Source organism: Apus apus, chromosome 5, assembly GCF_020740795.1.
Source record: "Apus apus isolate bApuApu2 chromosome 5, bApuApu2.pri.cur, whole genome shotgun sequence".
In the NCBI taxonomy this organism is placed as follows: Eukaryota; Metazoa; Chordata; class Aves; order Apodiformes; family Apodidae; genus Apus; species Apus apus.
In genome coordinates this window covers 44,489,109-44,505,045 of record NC_067286.1, presented here as the reverse complement: position 1 = coordinate 44,505,045, position 15,937 = coordinate 44,489,109, and the positions used below count along the sequence as shown (strand labels likewise).

Below are 15,937 nucleotides of genomic sequence, written 5' to 3'. Positions count from 1 at the left end.
ATGTGTAGTGCATATATAGATAAAATATCCTCATGGGTGGTGCCTTTGACGCTTACACAGTAAAAAGACCAATATGCTGAAAACCAAACTGAGTATAAATTCTTAATATAAAAAAAGAAAACAAAAATTCCTGTAAGTCATCTGCATGATTGATTAGTAAAACTTGTTAAATTGGTTTTGTTTTGGCTGTAAGACTGTAGCTAGGAAATTCCATCAAATGAACTCCTGCTTGACAGAGGGAGAGATGGGGTAACTGGGCTCTGGATTTCTGGAAACACAGAATAAAATTTATCTGGAAAAAAGTCACCTAGGAAATTTTTGGGATGATAGGAATGGAAAGCTGGCAACTGCACCAGAGAAGAAACACAGGCTGTGTCAAGCCAGGGAGCTAAAATTAAGGCCTACAGGCCTTTTCAAGAGGTAGCATTATGGGCTTCAGGCTAACCAGTGAGTGTTTGGGTCCTACTGTTTTGACTAGTGCAATGAGCAGCTTGGTCTATGATCCCCATCAGCTGCCTAGCCACCAGCATCCAGCCTGTCTGGTGCCAGAGCACTGCACTGGTGGATGTGCTGAATGGGGACAAGGGAAATGGTATGACGAGACAGCAGCAGCTGCTGTCAGGAAAGTATAACTATAATCCTCAAGGCTTTGAAGTCTCAATGAAATCAGATTGTAGGGGTGTTCCTCATTCAACTGGAAAGAGATAAATGCTTTCTTCCTTCACGGTGCCTCCTACTTAGGAGCGAAGATATTTCCCTTACAAATCTTTCATTCGCTGAGAGAGGATCAGTGACCAAAACACCACCACAGACCTGTGCTCAAAAGCACAGCCTCAGGACCCTGGCTTCAGGGTTGAGGAGTCTGAATATTTGAACATCAGATCTCCCTGGAACTGGCCAGAAGAGAGTCCTGTATTCATACCAGAGAAAAACATGTTTTTGGCACAGAAAAGATAAGGTTTTTGAAAGTGTCCTGGGACAAGTGACAAGTGGTAAGAGAGGGACTGCTCTTAACTGTAAATAAATGCTTCTTCAGAGCAGATGAACAGTTTTATGCCTCCTGTATCATTTACAGTGAGCCATTCTGGGAGATCAGGAGAGGTAGTAAGGGTATCTAGACTTGCCTGCAATACGATTAATAGCAAGTATTTTTTATTGCTGAACCTGAAATGGCTTCTTTTTCATTATACAAAATACAGATGGGTTTTGGTTTCACAGCTGTAATTACCGCCACTTGTTAGAGTAATTCCTTATGCACACATACGTGTCTGTGGGGATGCCTCCAGGCTACCTTAATCAGGACAGGTCCAGTGACAGCTCCTGGCTCTTAAACCAGAGGATCTACAGAAATCACAAGAGAAATCACTTCTGGAAAAGGGTCACAGAGTGGTTGCCAGCCTGCTACAGCGTGTGTCTCAAGCTAGCCAGGAAAATCCTGAGAGGAGCAAAGTAAGAAAATTGCCTTTACACTGCCATCTTTTAAAGAGATGCAAGTATCCAGATGCTGCTCATGTGCTTACTGAGATTGAGGTCTTGAATTCAACAGACAGTTAGAGTTAAGTGGTAATAAAACCTTGCAAGTAGTTATCATACTTACTCTCAAAGAAGATATGATTTTCTATCTTTTAAACTATCTTTGAGTATAACAAACCCAAAGTTTTCAAAAGGACTCTGTAGACTACTCTCTCCGATCCAGGACCAAAATCAAAGTAATATATTTAGATCTTGGGATTTGATTCTGGCCTATATGAAATCTGAAAGCTTTTGATATGCCAAGCATCATTCTCTGCTGCCCTTGTCGTGGTTATTGCACAGCAGGTTCAGAGTGATGTATATCATATCTCACAGCTGCAGCAGTGAGTTCAGTAACCTTTGTAGTACTGGACCATCGTATTGAGGGTGACGGAAGCCAAGTCCTGGTGTTTGGCAGAAACTCAAGAGCTTTAAAAGCTACACATCATCAGAGCAACAAAAAGGAGACTGTGCTGGGTTAGGGCATTTAATTTTCAATTTGCTGCAAAAAGGATCAGGCAAACCAGGAGGTAGTGTAAAATACACTGATCTGTCAACAAAACAGGATGAAGCAACTTCAAATGGGCCCAATTCAAAAAATAGTAATTAAATTTAAAAGAAAATCCAAATGCACACACTAGGAAATATAAGCAAGATAACCTGGAATTTTTCTTTCCATGATGTATACACTTAAGTACCAGATTTTGGCATATGGCCAGACTCTTGACTTGTCTGGTGAAGTGTAAAGGCAAACATATCTGCTCAGCCAAGCCAGCACCACTGGATTTTTATATGCCAGCTGAGATTGCTTTAGTGCTCCAGAGGAGAATGGGCTGTGTGAGTGCTTTGATACTGGCTGTATTGCAGACACCGTTCTATCTTCCCTGGATACACTGGGAATGGAGACAGTAGGAAAGACAAAGAAACCAAAATGAGGAGCACCACAAACCTGTTACTTTTCCTTCTTATTACGATGGAATAAACTAAGCTCATGCTTTTGGAGGCAAGAAGGACCTGCATAAGACTCAAAATCTGGAAGTGTAAATTTCATCAGCAAGGACCATCCGGGAGACTTTTTTACATATCAAGCTAACTTCTATTCTCAATGCCACAGTAATTCCCTAGAAATCCCTAAGATTTCAGTGGCTCATGAGGGCCCCATCCTATGAAGGAGGAGTAGGGTGTGATAAAAGATACCAGGTAAAATATTCCAGAATGTCTCAGAGATTAGGAGAGTACCTTCAGCAGATTTTCAGCTAACCCTATTATTTTACACAGCAGACATTCAAATGTCTGTAGGCACTTATAGGTGCCGACTGAAGTGCTTAGCAGGATTTTCAAAGGCAAGTAATGTTTACAAATCCAGTTTGTACCTGTTTGCAATATTACATTACTGACTGTGTCAGGAGAGAGGTATTTTTATTCTGGAACTGTTGCTGTAAAGCACTCTGAAATTTCATATAAACATCATGCTTTACCAAATTTTTCATCAAACTTCGATTTTTTCATTGGCAGCACAAGCTGAAAACATTGCTATTACAGTTTCTAGCCATTGAAGTTATTGTGATTTCTGAAAAATAGCTTACAAGAATGTACAAGAGGAGGAGTCTGATAGAGATTTTTTTTCCTCCTTTAATACTTGCCATTAGAATAAAAATAAATAAATAAAAGAAGTATTGAAATGTTAGTGAAGCTTTAATGAAATGTTTCCTATTCATTCACTTGTATATCAGTTGTGGTACATTAGTCCTTTTAGCATGGTCCTATTAATCTCATGTCTCACTTTCATGATGCCCACACTATTTATGCTTCAGAACAATCTAGTATTATTTGGACTGCTTTTATGCCAAGTGAGGAGCTGAAAAAATCAGAATTCTGTGGAAGAACATGGGAGTAGGCTGAGCCTGAGCTATCTGTTAGCATCAGTCGTTGCTTCACTGCCTTCCCTGCCATCACAGGGAAGTCAAGAGTACAGGTGGAAGTTCCCAGCTACAAGACAATGCCAATCTCAGGACCAAGTTCTACCAAAAAATGCAAGTACAGCATGACAAATTGAAAATAAATATGAAAGCACTAGCCTTGGGTGATTTTAAATGTTACTATTGTATTAATCAAATGGCTTCAGGAAACAAGAAACAGAACATGTATAATGCTGCTGTGGGATTTTTTTTTTTTTAAAGAAAAAAACAATAATCCCAAACCAAACCAAACCAAACCAAAAATACCCAACCCTGAACTATTAATATGTTTCCCTTATAAGGACAAAAAAATTCTAACCAAACTCCTTCATTTTCTTTTATATGTACACAGAAATTCGATGATGTCTGTTCTCTATTATAGAAATGCTTAATTCATGGCACGCCTCAAAAAAGAAGACTTGAAAAAGCCTGTAAGAAATAAAATAGACTGCAGTTGCCTGCTGAATAACACATCATATATCTCACCAGAAAGAAAAGCCATCAATTTATCAAAATGTATCTGAAAGGGAGAAGTTCAGTCAGTTCCACATGGCCAGTCCTTCTGACTCTTTAATGGATACATTTTGAAGCATCACTGCAGATAACAGGGCAAGAGTTACTACTAATTTTGTTATGTTAGAACTGTGTTTTGGTGCTCCCCAATTTATTTGGGCTCACAGGAAACAAAATTAGTATAAATACATTACCATGTTAACTGTATTCAAAATCCCATGGACAAATCTATCCTTTTACAGTCCATCTTCAGAGCAATTAAGAAAGATTAAACCATGCTATTAACTCATTATTTCTTCACTTTTGTTTCACTTCTGTTTCACTTCTGTTTTTTGAACATCCATCCTCCCCATTTCATAAATCTTCATTATTTGCCACGTGCCACATTGACATTTTTGCTTTCACACTGTGTCAGTGAAGTAATTGCTAGAAATACGTGAACCGTGTATTGGCTGGGATCACTTTCAGGAAGTTTGACTTTCCATGCAAACAACTTTATGTTAACCAAATAGTGACTACATATATGCATTTTGCAGCTGCCAAGTCCATGGGATCTGATGCTTGGCTGTATAATTTGTATTTTATAGACAGTGTATATATATAAAAATGTATATATATACACATATACACACACATATATACATATATAATTATATATGTATACATTCACACACATATAAATATATGTATGCATTGTTTTTTGCAAATGAAATCAGAAAGCAAGCAAAAAAAGACTGACCTGACTTACCTGTACTGGGCTCACAGTCAATGAAATCTTCATCATCACTGGAACATTCAGCTGATGAAACGATGTCATCTGTTGTCTGGCATGTGAAAGAAACAAAGGAAAAAAGAACAGAGGGAACAAAAATAAGACGCTTGTAAGTCAAGAGGGTGTTACAGAGGCAGCCAAGTATTCTACAAGAAAAAAATGTTTCAGAATTGTAACTTCTAAAATATTTAACTTGAACTGAGCATTCCAGATATGCCTGTGTAAAAGCTCCCCAAATGGAGCTGGAGTCTCTGTCAGAGGAGTAGTGCTTAACCTGTGCTGTTGAATAATTCAGGCGTGCCCAGGTGTGAGGTGCCTGCTGGGCTGTTTAGAGGAGCGGGTGGAACACAGCAAGTACAGTGGGTTACGACACCTCCTGGGCTGGCAACTGTCCTCCTACATCCAGAGCAGACGTGTCTGGTCAGAACATTCTGGGCTCCTTGATAAATACCAATACTACCTAGGGCCAGCCAGCAGGCACCTACTGAGAGACTCACCAAATGAGGCATGTTCAGGCTGAACATGCATTCTGCAAAGAAAAATGTACCAGACAGGCTGTGCATCATGCAGGCAGCTAGCAGTGCTCTCTGCTGTGGTGTTAGGTGCATCACCCTGAGGCAGAAGTAACTCCTGCTCTGCTAATGCACCTCCTTTGTGTTTACCCAGATAGTAAATATCTGGGCAAACCATTTGTTGCACGACGAAGAACTGCTACATGGGTCAGGTATGTCAGATAGTCACCTCACCTGCTTGCTTGCCAAGTGAACAGATGTGTGGCTATGACTGGGCTGACAGACTAGAAAGTCTGATTCTGAAAGGCTTAAACCAAACTGTGACTGTCCATAGCTCTTACAGGTTTCAGCACATTCCTTTGCATTTCCAGCTGGTGATATTTTCTTTCTTTCTTTCTTTTTTTTTTTTTTTTTTTTTTTTTTTTTTTTTTTTTTTTTTTTTTTTTCCTGCTGGTCTAATTAATGAGCAACGTGTACTGCAGCATGTTAGAGAGAAGTGTACTGGCATCTCTTCCCAGCAGCATCTCCTGCCTGTAATTGCTGCAATTAGTTGAATTAGTAATGCAGACCATTAGGGAGAGCCTGTGGCAGCCTCTGGACACAGGTTGTAACGTTCATGCACACAGTACAAAATTACCCTAGCTCAGCAGCATCGTGAATTGTCTCCCTTAACAAATTTCATTGCAGAGAGCTGCCTCTTCTGCTGAGCAGTAGGATCAGGGGCATGACTGCTGAAACAAACCAACTGAAATTTTCCTCACCAGGAAGAAAGCACTGCTGCAATTTCAGCTTCTTGAAAGCAGAGCAGCTTTACTTCAGTACACTGTACTTTAGTACTGCAGGTGAATATTCCTTGGAATCTCACATTATAACAAGCTTTCCAAATCCTTATTCCTGAAAAAGACTCACCAGCTTTAAACAAACTCTCCTTTACATTTCTATGTCTGCTACAGCTGTCTCCAACATGCTGCATGTTATCTTTTTTTTCTGGTACATCTGTGCTCTGAGGTCTCAGCCTTTTCTTTAGCCTCCTGTGATCTAGTTCTAGCAGGTCCTTTTGTCCCCTGCCTGAAGGTCCTTGGCTCTCCACCACTCTGTTTGTGTTTGAGCTAAGGAAAAAAACAGAACTGAGCAGTCAGACAGAAAGATCAGATTGAATCTGACATTCCTTCACTCTTCATTTCAGTGGCTTAGAGCGAGCCAAGAATGAAAAATATGATCGGTCAGCTGTAAAAAAAAATACTAAAAATAGAGTAGCTGTAAAAAAACAGCCCTGAAGTTAGGGAATCCCTATCATATGTGTTACTCAGTTGTACCCCAGCATTGCCATTTGGCGAAGCTTTGTAGGATGCAATCTTGCAATAGTCTCATGCTTAAATATTTTCTTAAAATACTTTTATAATGTTACTTCAGTGGGGAGATTAAAAGGAACTGGAGTTAATGTGTACAAAACAATTTTCCACCTTACATGCTAGGGTCATTTATTTAGTATCTTCTTTCAGCCATAGAAAACAGAACACTGTTGAGATCCTAGTGACTTGTCTCTTAAAACAAAATGTCTTTGAAAACTTTGTCAGTTCAGCGAGAGGTCAAGACAGGAGGAATGCACAAAATATAAATTTACTTTCTACAGTTCACATCCTCCAACAGAGAAATGCAGCTGTTCCTGGGTAGAAAGAATAGTTTTTAGTTGCACCAGTGAAATGTAATTTAGCACAGTAACAAAACTACACTACAAGAATTTTTTTTAAGGAGGTGAAATGTCACTAGTGAAACTAGAGATTTATATTACAGTTGTCTAAAGCACTTGTAGAAGTGATAAGGATGGCACTATGAATAAAGAATAAATTAACCATCACTACTAGGAGACTTTGCTCAGGCAGCGTGAAAACCCTTGCAATTGGTTTTGATTTCTGAGTTGAATTTAGAGCATATGGATATTGCTCTTGTTAGATCTTCAAAGATCTAAGAATTCAAATGTAGGGACTCAGAAAAATAGTGATGATTTGCTGTAAGTAGGAAGTAAACATAAAAATTATAAAGATGTGTGGTTGTCACCAACTGCTACACCTATCCACTTACCCAGTTACTTGCTCATATCTAAGTGCTTCATGCAACACTAATGAAGGTTTAGATGCACTTTGGAAGTGATTGGCCAAAGTAAAGGTAAAAAAAAACTCCATTCAGAGCTATTAAATACCTGATGCCTAGCTTGGGAAGTATTTGTGCCCCAGACAACTAAGACCAAGGAATTACCACTATTTGCATTGCTGTGTTAGGACTCTCACCTTGCATGGTCAGGGCCAGCAGCAGAGCTCTGGGTGAGATGAATGTCTGTGGCCTCCCAGACACTCTCATGTGTGACAGATTCTGGATATTGGGGGATGAAGAATTTTAAGGCCAAGATGATTTCTGAGTGGGAGCTGGAAAGTCATGAAGCCTGGCCCTTGTTTGTCTTCTTGATCAGTTTCCTATCTAATAAGCAGCTAAAGGACAGCACACACTGTGTTTGTGCTGCACTCAGATATGTGTTCTAGATTTCCTTCTACAAAATCCTCATGCAGCTTGTGATGGTTCTGAATGCAGAAGGGCATAGACCACCAGACTCAGAAAAAATGCAAATGTGAGATGTGCAATACTCACCAGCCCTAACAACTCCAACCCATATCCGCATTTTTTCATGACTGGTTTCAAACTTACTTGATTCTATCAACTAATGTCTGTCCTTTTCTCCCCATATCCACTGCATGCTATTTCCCCTAATATTGCAGGTTTTCTTGCTCTGTAATTGCTGCTTGTCTGATGCTGCTGACTTTGTATGTATAAAAATGTGGGTTAGAAAAAAGAGAAAGCCTCCAGAAGTGGTGTTAAACTTAAATCAAGGTCATTAATGAGATCTCTAGAAACCACAGAACAGATAAGTACACTAATCTGTCTTGCCATTTCCTATCTTGTATTTTTAATCTCAGTACTTTCCATCACAATTTATCACTAACTGATTTTCTAGGTCCATCACTTATTGGTTTTCCGTGCACCTTCCACTCACATACCAACAACTGAATCAGCCCAGAGGAATAAAGCTATTTCAGTGAGAGACAGCACCAAATTCCTTACCACAGAAACTCTGTTGAGGAAACCACCAGAAGATCATAACTTCTTGTAACTAGAATCTGTACCTTTCAAAATCCTTCTGGAGCTCGTATTTTTCACTGGATGATTACTAAACTTGCTGCTTCCACAAGACGTAATTTCTTACATCAGAAACAGCTCACTGTGAGACAGTAAGCAAAACCAGCTATTCCATTTCTGGTTCCCTTTCCTCATTTTTGAAGAAGGGCTGATTATATTCACCTGTTGGCCTCAGGGGAGGTAAACAGATTAATTCTTTAGTGTCTGCCCAGTGAGCCAGAGATAATATATGCTAAACATTCTTACATACAGGCAACATGATAGTTATGAAAAGTCTCCATATGCTATGATGGAAAAGATATTTGTGTTTTCATTGGAAAGAATATGAGAGAGAAAATATTTTTCTATCACAGATATTAGCTAAAATCTATATTAAAAATAATAATTCATACTATACTATTTTAAAAATATGTATTTCATTTTTAAAGCATCCCAGCTTTGAAATTACTTGGCTCTGTATTAAAGGCCATAAAACTAAAGATAGGTATTATAATAACTTTCAATAAAATCTCTCCTTGGCAGGAACCTGTTTTATTCCTTCCTCTGAAAGATTTTTTATGGCATTTATATTATTATTTTTTCTCTCCTTCTCTATAGTGTTTAATGAAATTGCCTTGGAATAAAACCAGGGCAGGAGAAAGTGCTAAAATCTGAGTCCACTCTGGAGGATTTATGGGCATATTTACCTTCACATTCTTTCAATTTCACTGAATTGGCTCCCCATTCCTTTCCATGAATTATTAGTTCTGTAATCACCTCCTCCTAATTATTCACTCTAAAGGCCTCTTCAGTCTCACTACTGTGATGGTTCTACATCTTTGTTCATTACACTGTACTTACTGGTGTGGGATGTAAAGCATAAAGAAAGTTGGGATGGCGTGAAAAAACCTGCTCAAGTCAACTCCATTCCTGTTCAGTCCTTCCAAGCACCCAAAGCTGTAGTTTATGCATTAGACCCTCAACCTTTGCTCTTTTGTTCTACACAAAATGGCAGGTGCTGAATCTTTCTTTTCCCAACTGTAAACTCACTCTTTGGGTGCACTCTTATTTGAGAAAGATTCAGCATGTTGGGTAAAATAAGTCCTGTCACAGCTTTATGAAATTATAAATAAGGCTCCCAAGAATGATGGAATTCATACTTCTAGAGGGAGAGAAAAGACAAGGACCCATAAATTCAAACCACAGACAAATTCCTCCAGAAGTCCATACTTGACAACTGCTTCACTCAGTAAAGTAGGACTCAATTTTCCTACTGGCCTTTTCCTTGAAACTCTTCTGCACACCGTACACATTACTTCCAATTCAACACCATTATATGAAAAGCAACACTTGATGCTTTGTTGCAAGAGAAGTGTAAATCTCTTTGCCACCAAGGAGCCAAAATTTACAATACTTCTTGAAATATGACCACCACAAAATGCCAGACACAAATATCTTCCCAACAGTGTAGCAATACAGGTGCATTAAACTAAGTAGTGCATTTGCCTTTCACACCTAAAATGTACAGACCTGAAACTCAAAAAGCGGCTTCCATACTGCTGTATTTTTTAAATCTCTCAAATTTATTATGGAATACGGGTGAGGTATTGCCTTCTATGCATAAGAATATACAGTACAAATGCACCCCAAGAAAGACAAAATGTTAATGACGCTGTTTTGTCTTCCAGAAGCCAAGACATTTATTGGCCAAGAACAGGCTCAAGGTGTTTGCTGCCTTGTCAAAAGAAGATAGCAGATGAAGTGTCTGTCTCATTAGGAATAATTTCTAGCTTGAATACCTCAACCTTATGTACTGTGATAACTGGACGTTTTAAAGAACTTGTATTCTGTTCACACCATTCTAATTAAATGGGAATCCTTCATCTGTCCTTCTACACATTATATTTGTTTCTCCTTTTCTTTTTAATCTTTATTTGCAAAATACCCTGGAGTTCATTGCAGTATAGCAGATCTGAGACACTCAGCCAGGACAAATTCAAGCTACCACATACCGATAGAATCTGCATACAAATAGGAAAATATTAGAAATTTTATGAAAATAATAATGAGGTATTTTAAAAGAGGCTGTAATTTGGGACTTTATAAACTGTATAAACTTTTATGGAGGGTTCTGGATCTACTATTATCTGTTACTGTGTACAGGTCTGGAGCCCTCATCATAGGAAAGGCATGCAGCTGTTGGAGAGGGTCCATAGAAGGGCCAAGAAGATGATCGAAGGGCTGGAGCACCTCTGCTATAACGACAGGCTGAGGGAGTTGGGGCTACTCAGCCTGGAGAAGAGAAGGCTCTGGGGAGGCCTTCCAGTACCTGAAGGGGGCCTTTCACCAGAGAGGGTAGTGATAGGACAAGGGGTAATGATTTTAAACTGAAAGAGAGGAGATTTAGGTTAGACTTCAGGAAGAAATTCTTCACCGTGATGGTAGGAAGGCACTAGAATAGGTTGCTCTGGGAGGTTGTGGAAGCCCCCTCCCTGGAGGTGTTAAAGGCCAGGTTGGATGAGTCTTTGTGCAGCCTGGTCTAGCGTGAGGTGTCTCTGCTCATGGCAGGGAGGTTGGAACCTAATGATCTTTAAGGCCCCTTCCAACCTTAACCATTCTATGATTATATAATACTATCTACTGCTAAAGGGTATTAATCCTCTCTGACTCATTAGCACTGGATAGTACAAATTGTATTTTCTAATCACAGCATAGCCATGGCCACAAAGATGTGCAAGCCATTTGCACCGCCCCCCCCCACTGGTACTGAGGTTGCATCTGCATCTACAGAGGCAATGCATTAAAGACCAAGAAACTAATCATTTTTCATCATATAGCTCATTTGAGGTGAATAAAAAAAAATAAAATAATTTTTTAAAAGGGCATTGATTTCAATTAGGCTACAACAACTTACAGCAAGAGAGCATAGCTCTCTGTCCATAGTTTTGGATAATTCCGTGCCAAAAGATTTAGAGCAATTGGAGGCTGAAAGGATGAAAGAACTGGAGATAAGTATGAATAAGACAGGCTTAGCAAAACTAAACACCAGAGCTTGACTTAACAAGGACTAAAGGTATGATAACTGTCTATAGGTGATAGATCAGGAAGGAAGAGAAACTATTTACAGTGCTTAAAAAAAGTAGTGGATAAAAATAAGCCCCCCCCCAAAAAAAATTAAGGATGGCATTCAGCAAGAAAAATTCTCAATAGTGATCTTTATTAACTGGAGAGAAGACTCTCCAGGGAAATACCAGAAACTACCAGTATTGAAATTAGGCAGTTGTCCAAGACATTAAGGCATGAATGCCATTAGTGTATTGTCCTGGTTTGAGCCAGGAGGAAGCCACTTTTTCCTTTTACTGAGTTTTTCTTCCTCCAGTAAGCTTTCTTTTAACTAGTAGCAGTGTTGCAGCTTGGAATGATAACAAATGCTGGAATGTTTTTTAACTGCTGGGATTTCAAGGTCACATCTTTGCCCTGCCAGCTCAGACACTACAGGGAGATCTATGACCCTCCCATAGGAGGCTGAATTAGACAGACAGCAAAACTGGCCAGAGATATTCCGTTCCATACATCTAAGTAAGCTCAGAGGAAGGTCAGAGATCACAGAAGACAACTTCCTTCCTGCTTCTTCTTCCCTTCTCTTCTGTCCATGGCTGGCATCCTGGGAGGACTCCGTCCATCCAGCACCGTTGACCACCAGGCTCGAGCTCTCCTGACCCTCACAACTCTACACTTTCTCCAGCAGCTTCAGGATTTTTTGGGACTGTTCGCAGCTAAGGAGAGTGCTGTGGGAGTTGCTGGGGGTGGGAGGAGGCAAGAGGCTTTTGCACACACTTGAACACATTTGTATATAATTGTATATATTTTCTTTTATCATTGGTGTTTAATTAAAGCTGTGTAGTTTAGTTTTCAATCCAGTAAAGTCCCTCTCCTAATTCTCCCTGTCTTTTCCTACCTGGGTGGGAGGGGGAGGGGATCGAGAGCATTGCTGTCAACCTGAGTCAAACAGTGACATTCCTAGTGGGGAAGGACTCATCCCATCTATCTTCAGTCCAAGCTAATTCACTCTAAATCAATTCAGTATTTATACAATGTATAATAATATAACATATAATATATATATTACATATATATATGTAAACACATCATTATGCAATTCTCTGTGTCATCCCAAAGACACAGTACAACAATCCAGCACAGCCTTTCAGCTATTTGTACATGGACCAAGAAGATATTGCTACTGTAGACCTTTTCTGACCATGGGAAGAAATCCATGTTCCCTGGACTACCTGGGAGTTGGTAGCAGCAGACAGGGACCCTTCAACAGTAGGCTAGCAAAAGTGCATTTTCTGGCTGTGTGTTCCTCACTGGACACAGAAGTTGATTCGGTGTCAAGTATATAATGAAATAGAGATCACGAGAGACCTACCCCCCAACAAAATCAGCCACTTGTCCATTACTATGGCAGACAAGAGATTAAGTAACTAGCCAGTTAAGTAAGAGAAAGAAAAAAAAAAATAATCCCCCCAGTTGTGTGCCAATCCAGAGTCATGGGCAGTCATGTTTGAAAAAAGCCTTGAAAGCTGAATTAGTCCTCTGAAAATCAAAAGCCTGTCTCAATAGAATCAATAGTTCATTAAGACAGAAAAGCCTGACTCTTCTTTAACAGGTTTGATGCCAAATTTCAGGGACTTTGTTTTGTGCCTAAGCTGTGCAAAGACAACGGGGAAAAATCATGTTTCCACCTTTTGTCTCTGTCTGCTGGCAGTGGGAAGGGTGATCATGTTGTGCAGGGTGTGAGCAGAGAGAGAAAGGGAAGGGAGGGCAAAGAGGGGAGAAAGGGAAGTGGGGAGGATTAATCCATTTGTTGTCCAAGGGACCCTGACAGGGAAAAGGGAAGTATTGAGCCACAGCAGCTTAACCCAACTTCAATGTACCTTCCCATAAGCAGAAGGAACGTAATGCTGCGTGGTGTTCTGCTGATAAGCAAATCCTTCTAAATCCCTTCAATTTATTTCTTGGCCTGAAGAAATTACATACTATTTAGGAGCTAAATAAATAAATACAATTTCATCTCCAGGAATCTAGACTGGTTGTTTATTGATTACATATGCACATGGAGTCACTTTCTTTTCTGTTTCTTTCCTTTCCCAATAGAAGAGTGCTCTTTTCTTCTTGATGTAGTGAAGGATCAACCAGCAAGTCTTTTCCAAACTATTCAGTGTAACCCTCAAGATTTGTGAGAGTTTTGGACTGGACTGTGAAATATAATTCCTTAGCTTAAGCAGAAAAGATACAGATTTGGCATAAGTGTATACACTTTTCCCCACCCTTATCAACAAACTGCTCCTTTCCACATGCATTTGCCTGCTTCCAAAGTAGCGCTTTGAAAATGAAAGTTGTGTGCCTGTACATTGAAGTCATTATTTCAATACAGTGCCTCTCAGAGTAATCACACAGGAGGAATATTCATGCTGAGCATCCTCTTCATCATTTGATATGACTTGTTCCCCTTCCCTTTCTTTTTATTTTGTATTAAAACAAATGGGTCAGTTGGAACCGAAACCATCAGCCCTCTGTTTTAAGCATAACCCCTGTTATGCAGATGCTGGTAATGCTGGATGTAACTCCCAAAGAAAGGTACACTAGAGGTCCTGCCATTAGCTAACTAAATAACTTAAACTTAAACCATTACAGCTGAAGCCACAGCAACTCCCACTCTGAAATCAGTTAGAGGTGCTGGAAGGACAAAACTGCTGAAATTCAGGCACTGATTAGGAGTTTGACTGAAAACCACATCAATTTACACAGTGTTTTTTCCCAATGCTTGTCTACGAGTCTTCAGATGGAAGATATTTCTTTTAAGAAATGCTCTGAAAATAGTTGCAGAGTGGTCCCCCCTGTGTTGTGAACCCCATCAGAAGAACTGACTGTTAGTCAAATGCACTGGCCAGTGATGACTTCAACCTTCCTGTCTCCTCAGCATCTGCTTGAAGCAGGACACAGGAAGCAAAAGCTGAATAAAGATTTTCAGAGGTATGTATGTATGTAGGAAAAAGCCAGCCTGCTGCCAGAATTTAGCATCCTGCTGGTGTGAACCCCAGTCCCTGATGTGCACAATCTGATGTATTAACTTCCACTGCCACAGAAACAATTTTATCTACTGGGCTATGAACTACACATTATCTACTTCCCCAGCAGAAGGGCAGGGCAGATCACTAGGGAGCAGTAACTTCTTATATTGCCCTAGTCCCAATTGCCAAGGACACTGAATCAGAGCCCTCATGTTGCTTGATTTTATTCTTGATATTCTCATAAATTCACTGTCTAATGTCAGGAAAATTACATCCTTTGCTCATGCTTCTGTTTGTACCGCTATAAAAAGGGGAGAATGCAACTCCTCTTCTTACTTTGCATACAATCAGAATTTTAGTAAACATTTTACATTCTCAAAACAAAGCCTATGTAAAGAAAAATACTTTATATTTAGTAAAGGGAAGCCTATGTTTCAGAAAGCTAGAAACTCAAATTATCTGTTATGAATTAGCTGCCCTTTGAAGACTCAGCCTCTAGTAAGAGTAAATGAGTTTTCTTTGCGTGCTAGCTTGCACTTAATAACTGTGTCAGAAGAATATTTTTCATTTACACTTTGCTCCTTTCCTGGAAATCAATATGTCGTTTGCTGGCATTTTCTCCTGGACATCTTTATTTAGCTTGTCTTTTCCTCCTTGGAGGGGAGGGAGTTGTATTTGATTTTGTTCTGTTATTGATTGGATCACTCTAAGCAAGAAATAAATAACTAAGTACAGCACAGAAGCTTTAGCGACAATCTCTTAAACCTCAAAATCTGCACACCATGTTGCACTCTACCCCCAACACATGATTTAAAAGAAACAAATCCATAAAGTAAGGTTACTATGTAGCAAATGGGCAGTCCCACAAGCAATTTAACTGGCATTTCTATTTATGCACTCATTAATGAAACCACATAAGTCCTCATTCTATTTTTACAGCAGTGCTCCTGCTGCTGCAGTACCGAGTGCTAGGCTCTCATAATCTCTTCCAAATGAGGCTTAATGAGAAATTAAGAGATATGGGAGACCTTCTTCCAGCAGACATCTTTCACTAGAGAAAATCTGAGCATGTTCACATATTTTAACACTCATGGCAAGTCCTAATACGTTCCAATAGGCTGCACTCAATCTGCAAAAGCCCAGCAAGCAATGGTGGAGGGGCACCAAAGTGCCACTTCAGCCCACAGCATCCCTCAGAGTATCAAATGGAAAACGATTGGTAAGTGAACTCCAGGGGATGCACAGTAATAGTAATCATTTTCTTAACTTGGGGAGTCCATTGCCTTCTCCTCTCCTCTCCTCTTTTAATTTCTACTACTCGTTTTTACATAGGCCACAAAAAGTTGGTGTATGTAATGGTAAAATTAATAAAAGAGAAAATACCCTGTTCTATGATCCAAACCATGACACTTAAAATCTAATGTG

General features: G+C 39.6%; 1 protein-coding gene across 22 annotated transcripts in view; it reads right to left on the bottom strand.

Moving 5' to 3' along the window:
* Nucleotides 1-15,937, bottom strand: part of NRXN3 (neurexin 3) — a 1,010,752-nt gene that overhangs the window by 35,002 nt on the left and 959,813 nt on the right. For all 22 annotated transcript variants that reach the window (XR_007889631.1, XM_051620875.1, XM_051620874.1 and 19 more), the window contains one exon: nt 4,732-4,807. Coding sequence is in view for 21 of the 22 variants with exons in the window: in XM_051620875.1 (XP_051476835.1) it covers nt 4,732-4,807 (76 nt within the window). In the remaining variant the exon portion in view is untranslated. The remainder of the gene's footprint in view (nt 1-4,731; nt 4,808-15,937) is intronic.